Source organism: Rhincodon typus, chromosome 10 (genome assembly GCF_021869965.1).
Source record: "Rhincodon typus isolate 14 chromosome 10, sRhiTyp1.1, whole genome shotgun sequence".
Taxonomy (NCBI): Eukaryota; Metazoa; Chordata; class Chondrichthyes; order Orectolobiformes; family Rhincodontidae; genus Rhincodon; species Rhincodon typus.
In genome coordinates this window covers 40,099,991-40,117,058 of record NC_063341.1, presented here as the reverse complement: position 1 = coordinate 40,117,058, position 17,068 = coordinate 40,099,991, and the positions used below count along the sequence as shown (strand labels likewise).

At 39.1% G+C, this 17,068-nt stretch overlaps 1 protein-coding gene across 1 annotated transcript; it reads right to left on the bottom strand.

Annotated features, from left to right (window-relative positions):
• Window positions 1-14,783: 14,783 nt before the first annotated feature.
• foxd2 (forkhead box D2) lies at window positions 14,784-16,780 on the bottom strand. The gene has a single exon (XM_020537380.2). It carries the CDS (start codon window positions 16,357-16,359, stop codon window positions 15,301-15,303), a length of 1,059 nt encoding a protein of 352 aa, XP_020392969.1. The 5' UTR covers window positions 16,360-16,780; the 3' UTR covers window positions 14,784-15,300.
• Between the last annotated feature and the right edge of the window lie 288 nt (window positions 16,781-17,068).

Below are 17,068 nucleotides of genomic sequence, written 5' to 3'. Positions count from 1 at the left end.
CCCATCACAGGAAACCACTGGGATACTGGAAGGCCTTCATGACATGGATAAGGTGCCTGTGGGGGCAGGAACAAGCACTTAATTTGGTCCTAAATTGACCACTTTGGGGAAATATGCCAGTGAGATTCTACCATTTGCAATGGGAAATAATCAGACTCACCTTCTGATGCTTGACCTTATGTTGTTGCCTGTATCTGTTGTATCTATAAAAGGCTGGGGAAATTCTGCCCCTGGTTTTATGAAATAGATATTTAGTCTACAGTATATTAAAATCCAGATAGGCTTAGAGGTATTAAATAGAGCAGTCAAACAACATTCAACTGATTTGCTGTGCTTCATTTTCACTTAAAACTTTAAGCCTGGTGTTCTCATGGCTCAGTGAGCCTAGAAAGTTAATGAAACATGTACACCAGGTTTAATTGCAGTCTATGATGAATTAATTGAACTTGGCTTTGATGATTGGTCTCAATGTCCCGGATTTAGGGAGGGAATGATGAGCCTCAGTTCCTATTCCTGACCTCTGCTGAGAATATTGCCCTATTGATTTTGGATGAGAGCCAGGTGAGGTTATCTGTGACAGCCCCCATAGTGGAACTGCCTATTTGTCAAAGCACACAATCAAGTTTCAAATATGAATTATGCCACTCAAAGTGCTAAAGGCTAATAGCTAGGCTCAAATGGCATACCAACAATGAGTCAATACCTTCAAGAGGTGGAGAGGTGAAAATTACCAGGAAAAGTTTTATTTCTGTATATTTGTCAAGATGTTTTCAAGATGTGTATAACAAAAATCAAACTATGGCATCAAGCAAATTGCTTTGAACTAATCATCATTTTACAACATTTGATGGCCACTGGTTGTGATTTTGTACTATATTATAAGCATTTCTGTTTCAATAACCTCTTTAACCTGGGATTTTGCCCCTGTAATTTTTCCAACACTTCAAAGGTACAGAGGAGAGTGTTTTATATTTACTGGATTTAATGTTTTATTTGACTGATTAGTCTTTGCAGTGTAATTATACTCTTCTCCCATCTGAAATCCCATACATTTCACATGTTTCAGGTATAATGTGTAGATTCATATGTTATTAGGTTAATAATGCATAGCAGCTCTAGCTAGCATGCGTTGTCCCAATTCACATTTTCAATTACTTCACCCTGTTATTAACTGCAAAATAAAAGAACTTGTACTTGAATAGTTCCTATAGGTGCTTGAATCTACTGAATTTCAAGAGGTTGTATCATTGGTGGAGCAAACTAAATTCTAATTGTGCAGCCTGGGTTCTTTCACACTATACTCTTTAAATTGTTTGCAGACAAAAGAAAGCTTAAGCCTTCTCACCAAGTACTGTACAATGCACCTTGCCAATCATTGTGGGATAAACTGATCTTTAGAGTTTCATTTTATTCAAAGTTTAAACAGTCATTTTTGCAGATGAACATTACACTGCCACTACTAACATACAGATATGATCACATTTTTTTAAAGATATGGATTTGCAATTTTAACTTGAGAAACCCTTTGATAATTCATTTGGGACTCTGCTTGCAAGTAAAAGGAGCATTAAGTTTGATGCCCAGTCCTTTATATTTATTGATGTGCAAAGCACACACCTGAAATACTGGCATTAGCTTTAATTAACATCACATTCAAAAAGTTTTCTTGTTAAACAACAAAATGAATTAAATATTATTTCAGAAGCCTGAAATAGTGACAATTATTCCAAAATATAATAAGAAAAATGATTACTATGATTAATCTGTTCAAAGGTAATATGAAGATATAACAATATCATTGTTTTGTGTTTACTTTTTGGGAGTTGGGTATAAGGCACATATTAAAAGCACGAGAATTTAGCTACTTAATAATGATGTGCTCTATTTCTCCTGTGTTTGTGAGTGTCTGAGAGATGGTCTCTTATTAAGACTAAGGCTAATTTTCCACTCGTGTTTGGCTCTTACCTAAGTGAGTGGTACAATGTTGATGCCGGTTGATGAGTGTAATACACAAGGCAGTGTGGTCTGTTAATATTCCCATTGGGAAGACTCCTGTAAATACATCAGTAATTCCTGAATTAGCAATAGAAAAATGGCCGACTGGAGGGCTTGACTGAAAACAATTTAGAACAGCCTCCTGCACAAACAAATGAAGGTGTTTCATGTATGTGATATAGATAAATAGAAATGTTTATATGCTCAATTCCTATTTAAAGCTGCAGTCAGAATTAACACTAATTCCCTTTCAGTGGTCAGGTTTAGGTTTTGTCACTGTTGGCAGAGTTTTCAACTTTGCTCCGAGTGGAGACAGAGTGAATCCAATTGTCAATATTCGCTTGACTGTCCATGATACACCTCGCCCATTTTTTTTCTTCCATTAAAAGAGGAATGTCGGGTGGAAGGTTAAAAAGTGATCAATCCAATATCACCTGTTTTATCTCCCGACAAAGGTGGCACAACCGATGCCGAAAGGTGTGTGGGTGCATGTGTTGGAGTTGGGGGGGAGAGGGTGTTGGTGCTGCTGAGCTGCGGTTCGCTAGCCCAGCCTTTTCAGTTGAGAGCTGTGCTACGCCGGATTCAAATAGCTCCAATATCGGGCGCTGCGCAGGCCGCTGTGCTGCTGGCAAAACCAGTCCGAAAGAGGCGGGGAGAAGCTTCGGCATTTTTTTATGTGTGTGGGGCCCAGAGGAGCTCCTCTTGACCTGCAGAAAGAATGTCAAACTTAGTTTTCCACAGCCTCTTCGGCTAATGGAACCAACGGGAAAGAACGCTGTGCCACCTACTGCAAGTTCCCCCAAGTTGTGTGTAGGATCAAACTATCTGAATATTACAATGTAAAACAGACAACCTGGGCCGCCCAGGAGCATGACCCTCCTTGTAATTGGCTAATTTCTGTTCATTTTTTAAAAATGTAAATTCTACTTTTCGGTTATTTAGATAAATTATTTAAAAAGGCATGACAACGATATTGAAACAGATCAGTGCAGAATGTGAAATAATGCTTTTTATTGCTGTTATTGCTCTTGTTTGTTTAAAGGAATCCTGAAAATGTATTTCACAGGAAAGGAAAACAAGCCAAAGCCAACAGGCGCATGATGTAATATTTTTGTTGGGAAGAATTACCTCCAACAAATGTTTAATTGAATGAAAAGCGTTTGACCCGGAGCAACACGCTTAGTTCTTTTTTCAGCACCGATTAGGGATTTTTATTGTAATATTCAAATCAAACATGGATATCCATTTCTAAAGGAGCAAAATACCTTCCAAGGTTCTCAAAAGTGAACTGTAAAGATGTTTCTTTTTAACCCGACGTTTTTCATGAGCTGCAAGTTAGAGAAATACGCCGCAAAAAATGGTTGGATTCATTTTAAAAAAACAAAATTTAAATATTGCAAATCAGTGTGAGGAGACATCCGATTCTGTCGGGTTTTTTTTTAAGACCCAACACAAAAAAAATTCCAATGGTTTTTCCACTTGTGCAAACAAAAATAATGTATCCTCCAGGAACTGTGCAAAAACAAAACATCGAGGGAAAATGTACTTGGGCCGCTGCTGGAGGATGACAAGAGAAATGAATCACTCACTGAAACTCAACGAGCCAACCAGCCCCCGAGTTGACACAGTGACCAGTGTGGATAAAAGTGCAACTCATGGAGTGAGCCGAGAAAACGATTTTTTGGGGCGGGCATTAAGAAAAAAAAATCAAACATTACCATCTGGAGGAGAAACAGCAAAAGGGTTTCAAAGACATGACGCCAACGTTAAGATAATTGTAGAATATATATATATACTTAGCAACACAGCGATGCTTTGCACAGTATTAAACAACATTCAAAACTTCACTAAAAGGAAAATACTGCGGATGTTGGGAATTTACTGGAATTCAGAACTCAATGTCTGACGAAGCATTTGGTTTCTTTCTTCACGTAATAAGAAACGGCGAGTTCTTTCAAGCAATTTGTGTGGGTCTAGCTTGTATTAAATTATGATATAAAGCTTTGCTTAAAAATAGTTCTATTTGTTTTTATTGGCCTGAAAGAATGACCTCTGAATTCCCCGGCCACATACTGCACGTGTTTTGACTTTGTGCAAAAGGGATGATTAGTATCGTGTATATTTCAAGCATTGATAAATCTCGTTTTTTTAATAAAAAATGCGCCAGTTGAGAGTTATTGCAGGCTTTTACTCAATTACTTTCTCCATTAGGAACATAGCTGCTGATTCTGCAAGATGGAAGTGACGAGCTGGTGGGTTGTTTTGTGTGTTACAACTGGGTAATGATAGATGTTGATGTTCAGTTTACTCTAACTCTGGCGGCCCGTGTTGTGTTGGCTGTTGTCTACGCCTCTGGTAAAGTTATTAGGATCCAGGCACAGGGGCACAAAAAAAGCGGGGCAGACAGCAATCACTGCTCTAAATAAACATTAGTCTTAAAAAGTTTGCACTATTGACCTCAACCGTTTGATTACATTTATTTCTGCAAAAACCACATCTCTTAATTTCTGCTCAGACTAATTTTTTTTTGTTGGCAGTGAAACTTCTTTTTATACGTAACTATCCTGGATCTGCCTTCTTTTCGCCGAGATCCTTGTAACAAAAAGATGAATGTTATGTGTGCAGAATTATAACTGCACTCACACTGTCCCAGTGACCCGTAATGGGGCATTTTTAAACTTTAAATATGTCAGTAGTTTCCAGGCTCTCTGGCAGAATTACTGGTGCACGGGAATGAAAGTAAATCAAAAAATAGTCTGAAAGACGCGGGTGCAGTAAATTCTGGCGGTGGGGGGTTGCCTGAAATGTGTTGTGAATTACAGCCCAGGCCTCTGCAAAGGCCGGGTGAAAGGATGCAACAACACCAGTGAATTAGTTCACAGAAGCCGGGCAGCGACTGAAGACCAGATTAAATGACGTGTATAACCCGAAAGCACGAGGTTGCCTTGGGACTTGAACCAAAGTGGAAATTCTACATACATCACAACAGTGATGTTTTAAATAAAATGCCGAATCCAGCCCTAATGAACACAGATTCCTTTCAGTCGTAGTTTGAGGATTTGAGTTGTTACGTGGTGAACTTTTATAGCATTGACACGAAAGTGTGAAGGTGAAACATTGTCTGCTGATTTTCAGCCTTACAGAATGGGCCGTGTCGGTGATAAAGGAGAGACGATGATGGAATTTTATAACGTGAGTAGTTGTAGACTTAAATAGGGCAATTATCTTTCACTGGCATTTATGAAAAACGTTATGTTTTGATGTTCTATCGTCATAATCCATGGCGTGTGTTTACTAATACTAAATAACAAGACACATTGAATGTCGACATTGACAAGGTTGTAAATATATTGTCATCTCTGCCGTTCTGTTAAAGCAAGTAAACACCGATTCCTCCGACTTTTTGGACACACCGACATTCATACGGCATCCACAAAATTGACAGCAGGGCCTTATACTACTTCATAATGTCTGGAATGTCTTCACCGATATGTGATTTGCTAGTATAATTAGTATGCATAATAGAAAGAACTAAAGGCAAAAACCACGAAAGAAAGGGTTTTTGTTCTTGATTCACAGCATCCGCAGTTCTTTCGGTTTTTAAGAAGCTCAGCGTATTGCTGGTATATTAAAGATATATGTGGGTCCAACCTGGTCTGATATCGCTTTTGTTCATTTATGAATTCCTAAACCCAAGAGTCTTTTGTGGACACATAAGATGATTTCACACCCGTTTGTCAGGCTGTCAGCTGTTTTAATTCAGTTTACTACTTGCCTAAGAAACCCGATCAAGATGAAATTCAGCAATGTATGAAGATTTTAGAAAAGTATTCTAACTTAGATATCTTTATATGGAATATAATCTAATTAAACGATGCGCTCTGGCACTGGGCCCTTCTACACGGAAGGGGATTTGATTAACAGCGAGGTGCTAGCACTTCGTTTTGTGAAGATAATGTATTGACGAATACTAAATAAAACTGCACTTCTGCATATTTTGATCAACAAACGTTGCATCTTATTCCGATTCCACCCCCCCCCCCCCCACCAACGCATTCAATTCACGAGACTAGAAACAAAATGCAAAACACACTTCAGATCAAAGCTGATAAAAATTCGGAACGTCCTGAGAGCAATGCTGGAGCTGGGAATATTCGAAGTTTCTTGCATTGTTTATTGGCTGTCCGCTTCGTTTCAATTTATGGTCAGACTGACCTAAAACTGTTGAGCAGATTGTTGAAACGCGATAGCACCGTCTTAATACATGAAATGTAGCTCATTATTTCAGAAAGATTTTGTCTTAAGAACACAGCAGCTACTCAGGGAGGGCGGCCCCAGCTGCGATCAGGTTGAATTACCGTAATTGCGGAGGTCACATGTTAAACCCTTTCAGTCATTTAGTTAATATCTCTGCCCTTACACTGCACATTTAGTGACTTCTTTTCTGTCGAGCACAAACCACACACACACAGAGCCAAACGCTTCACTTGAGAAAGTACTGTATGATCTCATGCTTTGCTCTGCTTAGTGGCACTGGTATTAAAATACAGCCATTCGACAGTCCAACTAAGTGGCCAGGATCTTTTTGTCTTGCATCTAAGAGAAACCGCTTATTTAAAATATGGAAACGAACATAAGATATGTAGACTTCTCCTTAAAAACAAACAAACAAGGTTGCTTTATTGGGATAATTGTTTTAACTAGTACACAAATATATGCGCGATATCAAATGAATTGATAAAAGAAATTTGCACAAAGGTGAAGTCGCACACACATTTATACAAACTGCTAGGCGCACGGGATACACGTGTTTGCACATCATGATAGCCACAGCGATACCTGACTTAAAAGACGGACTTCTATAGAAATAAACTCAGAAAACAGGGAAACAGCTTGACCGGTCTGGCGGAGTCTGCGAAGATGGGAACGGAAGGTAACGCTTCACGTAAATCATGTTCTGGTTCGGTTCTCGACCTGAACCCGTAAGTAAGCCTACCATCCTGTCTCCACAGATGCTGCCTGACAAACCGAGTGTTTCCAGCATCTGAAACCTTTTGTTCACCGTACAAATTAACATATACACGCTGAAGGGCACACGGATACTGGGGTGATAAGGGTTGTGAGAAGCAGCGAGACGCAAACGCACATTTCACCACAATATGGTACGTACTGACTCACGTTTGGAGATCTTGATGGACATAGAGGTAGCTCCAAGTGGACTGGCACACCAAATCCTCGCTGGATGGCCATGTTAGCACGTGACCAGTACACATGGTTATGTGGACCGAGCGGGTTATCACCCGAGTCAGTGTCGCTACAGGATTCCTACAGATATGGCACTTCTTTAGCGACAACGACAAATCACTGAAATACGTACATGTTCCCGATATTTAATAAGTATAAAACATTTTTTTAAATCTTGCATTATACACATTATTTGAATTTGAACAGTTTAATTAACTCTTTAGAATCTTGTTCAGTGATACACCGTGCAGGAAGTTTACTGTTTTCATTGTATTACTTGCCATGGTACAATACCGACAAAGGCACTGACCTGACAAAAACGATTTTCTGACAATTGCACGTTTCCTTTGCAAATCCTTTCATACCACTGTACGAATTATTTTAGTTGATGCATATACTCCGATAGAGTCAGTGTCCAAGAAATGTTCAGTTTTCTCTGAATGTATGGACATGTTCGCAGTTGGATGCAATTATAACACATTAATGCTTGAAATCAGAAACACAAACAATTACCGGAATTGCATACCAGACTTATCAACATCTGTCAGAAAAAGTTAGACCAAAGATAGATTAAAGCTAAACTAACGACAGAATAAAGATACGCTAAAGACAGATTAACATACGGCAGAGACTCTTCCTCAGAACTTACAGCTTGATCAATTTTCTTTTAAGATTCTGATTGACCTGTTATCATTTTATGGCTCGGGCACTCGTTTATTTTAATTAGTATTTTCTTTTAGATATTTATAATATAAACATCTGTGGGCGTGTGTTTATATTTAGGAACTCCAGAACTAAGACAGGCGCAAGGAAAAAAATTACAGGATAAAAGTGAATCACATCTGCTTTGCCATTCGATAGTTACTTTATATTTTAAACGAATGCGAAACATTTAAATGCCATAAATATTTAGCAATGATGGGTAAACGAAAAAAGAATCCTATGGATTCCACAATGATATATATTTTACAGTCTGAACACCCAGGCCAATCAGAAAGCAATCCAATTAGTTTTCTACGAACATGGCTCATTCATCACCAGACGCTGCACTTAGTATGGAAAAAGGGTAAAATGTAATTCATGATCTTTGCTGGTCGTGTAGGAGTGAAACAGTTTCAAAGGCGCCTTGCAGTTTGCCAAGAAAAGACTGTAAGCGGACTTTTGATACTATTGTCCTTTACATGTTCACACAAATAATTTCTGCAAAGTAAAATTGCTCTTTGTTTTGCAGATGAGTGTTGAGAACCCAAATGTTCTGCATAAGATAAATGGGTATGAGAATACTGCGCCCTTGAGTGCTCTGCTTATGTTTGCGCACGTGTAGATATATGTTTATATGGGTGCGTGTTTATGTGGGCACAGCCTGCGCAAAATTAAGTTTATGTAACATCTCTTAATTTTTTTTCTCTGAGAATTACAGTTAAAACACAAAAATGTAACGTTGGATTTATTTCAGAATTTAAGGTTGAAAAACTAACGGCACAATATTGTCTGGCGATAACTTGGTATAGATGTATGAAACTTGCAATTACTCCATAGTCTTTCAGAAGATTTTTAAAATAAAGTCAGCAAGACATCACTTATTTATAGAAGGAGTTGCACAGAAGCTGCCATGGGGTGGAGCAGCAGATCTTCAAAATGACAAATATATTTTCACCTTCACCACAAAGGTTTCACTTTGAAAATAAAGTGTGCATTTCAGCATTGCATAATTATTCTTGCGCTTACTTTTTTTTACTCTTAGCAGAAGTTTAATTATTATCACCATATCATGATTTTTTTTCTCTTCCAATTTATTTTTCTTTTGTTCAAAATCGAGTAAGTCCAATTCGAAGTTCTTCTGTTTTGCAAGCGGGGAAGCTACGGGAAATAGAAAGGAGGTATTACTGTGTTGGAGTGCGTTAGGAAATAGTAATTTACCTAGATCTATGTCTGCTAAGATTGCAAGTGCAGTTACTTTGCCATTCCAGGCAATGTCTCCAGGGTGGATATTCTATCGGAGGAACTGAAAGGTGTTACTGCCTGAAGGATCCAGCTATTCCATTCGGAGGTGCTGAGGCTGAGCATCCAAAATAGTCCCAAACCAAAACGTAACTTGAGGCAGATATGATTTAGAGAATCCGGGTTCCTTGATGTTCCAAACCATCTCTCCAAAAAAAAACACAATCTTACATCTACAGGCCATATTAATATCAAAGTAATAAGCATTCTATAAATAATAGGTTATTTGGGGATATTTAATATCCATCTATGAACATTTAGTTTAGACTCCTACTGTGTTTTCCAAAACACTCAAGTAAATAATTAAATGCATGCTTTTTTTCTTCTTTAAAACTAATTTAATTCACCGCCGCATTTTATGGTTAACTTACGTTAAACCGTGTTTTACTATTTACGTTTTTTTTTTCACTTTTTTTAAATTTCTTTACTGTGCCTGAACATCAAACATATAAACAGGACTTTGTCCGCTTTTCCTTGTGACATTTGAAAACAGTCACCATTCTGTATTTCAAACCCTGTGATCAAAGTAAGCCCCAAGAAGACATTGGTTTTGTCATGAAGCGACTAACGGCAATTTAAAAAATAATAGTGTTCTGCAAAGGAGATGCAGAGGGACATGTGATGAATAAAATAGACATCGATCATTACGTTGACATTAACCTTAAGGAAGGCCTTTGAACTATTATAATTGTAGATCTCATACATCGTGGACATTTTAATTCAATCATCCCATTTTGGCCAATTCAAAACTTAAGTAAAAAGCTGCGGGTGAGGTTACCAGCGAAAACATGAAAAGCAAAACAAAATTGTTCATTCATTTCTTTTAATGGAGCGAGTCTGCCGGTAGAAAGTGTATTTTACGAGAAGAGTTCCGCTGTATACATCTTCAGCACATTTCTGAGTTGTGCCAAGACCCGGCTCATTCTGTGTGCTTAAATGACGAGGGCAGGTATCTACCAATTTGCCACAGTGAGTTGAAAATGTATTAAAAAAAACAAAATTAGCAATGTTTCTTAAGTGATTTGTCATTTGCCGTCAATAATTTAGTTTTAAATGTAAGGGATAAAATGGGATTCCGAACCCTTTGAGTATTATAACATTGTGATATGAAACATCAGTTCATGAAATACATAAGTTTTAAGAAGAAACGTAAGTTACTGGATTTGTAATCTAAAGCAAGTTGATACAAAATGTTGAAAAAGTGACGCCTTGATTCTCCGAGAAAATATCTTCTTGTTGCATTCTCATGAAGCTGGTTTTTAATTTCTGTTCACAGATTATTCATGAAGATGATAATGAGAGAAGGCCAGTAATGACCTTTCTTGTGACATTAATAATCCATTTTCTACAAACAACGACTATAAATGTAGCATGCGGTTTAAACGAAATTGTCATTTTAAGAGGAGCAAATAAAATTAGTCGAGAAAATATTTCTGCCTTTCTTACCTGCTTGATCCTTGTTCTGTTCGTTTTAATGGAGTAACTTTCTCCGAGACATTCCCAGTCTTTCTTTGATAACAATCACTGTGAGGATCCAGTGTCATATAAGCCATTCGAACAACTGCGTTTACGCACCACACACATCCTCCAGCCGCACAACAATTTTGTACTTGGACCACTCTCTTCGCCATCAAAGCAGGAAAAGAACCCACACGATTTGCATCTGAATTGAGTTTAGATGGATGACACCAATAATCTCAGAATCAAAGGAACCCCTCGTTCGGAGTGAACCCGACACCTGTTGCGGGGGACTAACATGCAGAAGCTCTCAATTTGATATTTTATCAGGTTATGAAAAGGAAAACGACACTTTAAGTGCAACACTGCCAACTCAGTATCAGATTTTTTTTCGCCAGATGTATTGCGAGAGGTGAAAACAACACATTGTTTTTGTCCTGTCATGAAAGAACTTGCCTTTTCTTTTGGAACCTCTAACTGAACTGCACTTTCTTCTGTCAACTAACATTATTTGTTTCATTTGGGAGATTAGCCGGAGAAAAACCCAAAGTATTTAACGCTTAGATTTGGAAACATTTTTTGCATTTTAAGCGATCGATTTGAGTGCGTATCTTCGAAAGGGAAAGCACAGCAAATATCTCAGTCCAAATTTAATAAACACCCGACACTTCGAAATTAAAGCGTGTAAATTTTCGGGTCTTAACATCTTTGAAAGTGTAATACTTTTAGGCATACGAATGCAAAACACCAGCGTATCAAATAGTTATCTCTACATGTGAAAAGATCATAGTTTAAACTGCAGGTCCATTCAGTAACATCAGCGTTGTGAAAAGTCCCGTTATTTGTTAGCTCGTGTTAATCCTGGTACTAAACGTGACAGTCCACGTAAGGTCCTAATTGGTTTAGAACTCCCAGTTTTCTTTTGTTTTTGAACTAAAATACATATGCTTTTCTTTGTAACTAGGAATGTAACAATAAACAACGTACAACATCACACCACATATCTATCGTAGGCTCTTAAGAAATAGTTAATATTCTTCAATATATCATAACCCATGAATGCGTTCATCAGATAAAAAGAATATGCATCACATTTTCCAAATGTTCTGCTGATATTATTTTGCATTTTTGCTAAATACAACTGCATGTCATTAGTAATTGCTTACATTAATGTTTAAATGTAAGAATTAATATCTACAACATTCAAGATTCCTTCTGCTGAATCAGGATGTCGAAAATCCCCTTAAAGTGCAGTTTCATGCGTTTGCACTTTTCTTATATTCCCACGGAAGGTAAAATGTTTGATTCTATGCCAACCAGATGCCTATCCTTGGTGTCTCGTCACAATTCAAGAATTCTTCACTTCGAACACGCTTCCGCTGCTTGGCCTAACAGCCACACCGTTTTGGTACAAAGCTGACTAACTCCCTTTCCACTTCGTAGGTTTAAAAAGTCCTCCTAATCAACGTTGAAGCCACGTTCAGAAGAATCCTGTGATCCAGTTAATAGGCAAAGCCGCTTTAGAATGAGAAGGGGGAAGGGTTGAAACTCTAACCTCTATTAAGCGGACCGGTAAACTGTACATTTAGCAGCATTCACTCGGGTTAAAGCAATCCAACCTCCAGCGCCCGTGACGAGCCATTGAACGAGAACGTGAGATTTACACAACTAACTGCAAAACAGGTACTGTTTTTAGGCGATTTTATTGCTATTGTTGCAAACAATCCCTTATTAACACGGTCCTTAGAAGATTTATGCTGAAGGCGAAAGACCCTTATTTAGTGTGTGGCTTCGTGCTGTGCACACCGCAAATGTTTTATGTGCGTGAACGGTTTCAGTTGCCATTCAAAGAGCTTCACAGATTGCAAGACAACATTCAAACGCAAGCAAAAAGCGAGGCCGAGGCACCTCTCCTGACCGTTCATGTGTGTTTGCAATCTTTTATAAAACCATTGTCCAGCTTTAAACCCGAGAACAACGCAAATTTGAATTTTAAACACACATTAAAGCCGGCGTTTACAATTCGGGTTTCTGGATTGCGTAAATTCTCAAAGTTTAATACCAGACTCTATCACCAATAAGACTGGCATTTTTTTTCCAAAGGATTCAAATGCTTTATAAATTAATGGCGTCCAATGACAGAAATTAATGGGCACACTAACCTCTAAAACTAAAGGCAAAATACTGTGGATGCCGGAAGTCTCAAATAAAAAAAAACAAAGAATTTTGTTTTTATGGCGCATGAACTTAACCGGTGCAGATAATTCCTCCCCTAGGCCAGTTTCTTAAACTGAACCATTAATTTGGATGAAGGAATCCATGCTATGAGAATGGCAGCCATAAAACATTTGCTGAAAATAATTGCTTCTTCCAGGAAACGTAAGGGAATAGCAGCTTATAAATAAGATTAATGCCTGGTTATTCTATGGTATATTTCAATCATGTCTTACACATTGAAATGCACCAAAAGCCTGCAAAAGCAGGGAAGCGCAAGCGGGAGAGGAAATATTGGAATAATTAAAAATAATCTTGTCGATGTGATGTGATTTTTTAAATTGCATCCTAGATGGGCCCGACAAGAGAGAGACTATATTTTCATTAGGCGTGTTCCTTTTATCCTCTGGCTGATTCTGGAAGATTGTCTTCATTTTTTGCCAATTAGTCGAAATTATGCGGCCGATATGTACAGACTGATGTCAGTAATTAAAAACAGTTGCACTGACATCTTGAGGACTGAAACTGCGGAGAAAACATATTTTCGCATCATCGAAACCTTCAAAAAGAGCTACCTTGGGGTAATAAGCGTGTCAGCAGAACCATATGCAGTAGTGTAGGAATTTGCACACAGTCTCAACAAATTAAAAAAAAATTGCAATTCGAAGCAAAATATGCAGTTAGCAAACTTTTAAAATAGATTCATTGCCCGTCTATTTTTTCCTGTGGCGCGGATCCTCGAGTCTTAAACAACCTTTGTCCAGGCAAAGGAACACAAACATGAAAGACAACCAACTGGCTGAGAGGAGAGATCGTTTTTCAAAAGCAAATGTGTCAGCTGGAGCTGAGACCGCTCACTGGGAGTCGTTTATTCAGGACGAGGCATTATCAGCAACATAAACAAACTCGCCGGCTTTATGTGGATTACAGCAGATTCAAAGCTTCTGCACATTAGTGCTGTCCGGAAAATAGAATCCAAAACCCAGATCTACCAACAAGCCACTGACGTCCGAGGAGTTACCAAGGAGCAGCTCCAACCAGTTGTCACCTGATCAACAAGCACCAAAAGTTTGCATATTGTTAGATCAAACGATCCTCAACTACCAGTAAATACTAACCAAAGTACAGGTGAACTCACATGGAGATTCCAGTTAAACCACGCCTAATGAGAATAAAGAATTTGGAAAATATACTGTATGAAACTTTTTTTACTCTAGTCGATACCTGCACCATTAAAAACGCCCTTCCAACATTTGCTGTTCTGTTCAAAAACACGTAGAAGGCCTTTTGATAGAATGATCAATCAAATGAAAATGTAAAAAGATCAGCCGCAATTACATTTCATCAGAAATATCTTGATTGTTCTTTTGGTTTCACCTCAGAACCGAAATTACGAACTTCAAATGTGCATTCATTGCATTCACTAAATCGTTAACAATTAACATATGTGTTAAATGTAAAAGCTGTTGAAATAAAACAATCCAAGCTTTAGTTTCAGCAACACTTCAAATTAATGTCCCTTGACCCCTTAGTTAAACCAAATGGGCGTCTTAACTTCTTTCCCCAAAAATCGTTAATTTGAGAAATGCCATTTATTTGTGTTAACCCCAGGATTTTCAAAATATTCCATCAAACTTGAAAACTCTTATGAACAATTCAATAGTTAATGTCAACACATTTTTGCAGAATATGCTAACAACTGAAAAGTATTATTACAGCTATTCCTTAGCTCTGCTAACATAATTGTAAATCATAAGCACGGATACTTTCTTAAAAGTAGGTTTGAAGTTTTATGTGCGAACATTTTATACAAATTGAAGACATATGTTTCAGAGTTTAAAACATTTATTAATTTACACCAAAAGACCGGATGGACATTTTGAAACAAACAGTACTATTATTCACAGACATCCCTCATAAAATAGATCGATGCACAACCAATGGGACAGCAGGCGTGAAGTGCGTGAGCTGCACATCTTTCCTATGTCTATGTACAAATAATTACAAAAAACAAAATTGATAGTTAGGGACTAAACCGTAATGATAACTGAAATGTTAAAAGATTCATTTATTAATTCTCCTTTCGACAAATTCGTCCGTAAATTACTCAGTTTACATAATAAAAAAAGTTTAATAATCCTGAGGATCCCTAACCGTCTTTCAACAGTGTTTGAACAGTATATTGGATCAACATGTTGAAAAGACTTTTAACATTCAGTACAGAGAACACTATAAAGTATGGCATTAAGAATTCAGTATTCCCCACACATACTTTGTATTTTACATATATACACATGATAAATATATTTTGTCTTTTTTCCCAGAAATATTTGCGTGGTTCCAAATATTCAAAAATGCATAATTCCTACCTGCCGTGGGACGAAAAAATTAATAGTGACAGGTGTTAAGATTTGTGAGTTTGCTTGAAAAGTTCTGTCCAGTCTGTAGAACATTTTCGTGCGTTAAGTTCAGTGGGGTCTGGGCCTGAGTCAGTGCCGGGGTTAACATTGCCAATACCTGTGCTTGGCTTCCAGCTGGGCCTGAATAGGGCGACCCGGGGGCATTTGAGGGAGCAGCCCCTATGATATTGTCTATGGAGAAGGAAGGCCTGGACTGGCTCGGGTCAGCTTTCAATCCTTGCAGATTGGGTAGAGTGGGACTCAACTGTGGGTAGAACGATTTCCTGGTTAGGTCGCTGCCATGCAAAAGCGAGGGGATGGCTGGAGTCGGAAACATTGAGGCTGGAGATGGCACTGCGCAATGTGGGGACTGGAATGGGAAAGTGCTGGGGCTGGCGTGGTGATGGGGGTGATGGAAATTCTGCAACTGTATGCCATAGCCGCAGCCATAAGGTCCATATCCGAAATTTGGCAGGAAACTGCTGTGATCCCTCAAGATCTCGGACGGTTGTTGCCTTTTGAACCGTTTCCTCCTACGGAGAAAGCTGCCGTTGTCAAACATGTCTGCGGAATCGGGGTCCAGGGTCCAGTAGTTGCCCTTGCCAGGGTTCCCGGGCTCCCGGGGGATTTTCACGAAGCAGTCGTTCAGGGACAAATTGTGTCGGATGGAGTTCTGCCAAGCAGGAAACTTTTCTCTGTAATAAGGGAAGCGATTGCTGATAAACTCACAGATCTCACTCAGGGTCAGTCTCTTTTTCGGGCTCTGGAGTATGGCCATGGTAATCAGGGCGATGTAAGAATAAGGAGGCTTCACCAGGGTACTTTTACACGGCTTGTCACTTGCCCGCGTCGGACTGGGGTCAGATCGCCCGGACAACTCCGGAGACTCCACATTCTCAGAAACGTTTCTGCTCAAGTTATCATCGGAATCATTGTCCGAGTGAAAACTGCCGTATTTGCTCTCTTTGCCGTTCATATCACCGACCACATCAATATCCGTATCCTCAGAGAGCAGAGAATGATCAGACATATCGGCACCCAGAGTCATTGTGGAAGTGATCGGCCCAGTTTCTTCAAAGCAAATCTCCAGTCTCCAGACCCCCTAGTGGAGTGGCTCCGAATGGCTCAAAGCCGAACAAGTCGCCAGCAGTCCTTTCCAAGAAGTCCCCCTCCTCTTTTATTTCTCATCGAGCACTTTGCAGATCGAGGCAGTTGGGGTCTGGCTCGTTTTCCTTTGCTTTGATCTCGCCGCTGTTTGGCCGGACCCTGCTCCACACTTATGCATAAGGCTGGTGTATGGCCTGCTAGCCGAATGAGGCAGAGTGCAAAGTTTTTGTTTGTTAACTTGCTCGAGTAGCGGAGGATTGCGGAAAGCCCTTCTGCTCCTCAATCGGCTGTCAATCGCCATTTATCCGACAGGGGGCGTCACGTGGCTCTGACGTCAGCGTCGAGCCGGGGAAGAGACCCCAGGCTTCTCTTAAAGGGACCGCACCCAGGGAGTCAATGTCAGCAGCAAGACCACTCTCCAGTTCTGCCACTGGCAAGCTCTTGTATCATCCGATTTCAAGAATGCTATCTTCGAGTTCCTCATTCTTTAACCGAATTATGTTACATACTGTCTTTCAAGTCGCGAGTCGATTTCACCTGTTCCGTTGCTATTTGACATAATCTGTCATTTGCAAAAACGGCTTTACTGTCATTCCGTCAAGTATTCAATAGAAAGTTTTATTGGAACACACTTGCATTTAACTAAACAG

Bases quoted from the DNA above. Each gene is read 5' to 3' on its own strand.
- foxd2 (XM_020537380.2), bottom strand. From the start codon at position 16,359: ATGACTCTGGGTGCCGATATGTCTGATCATTCTCTGCTCTCTGAGGAT.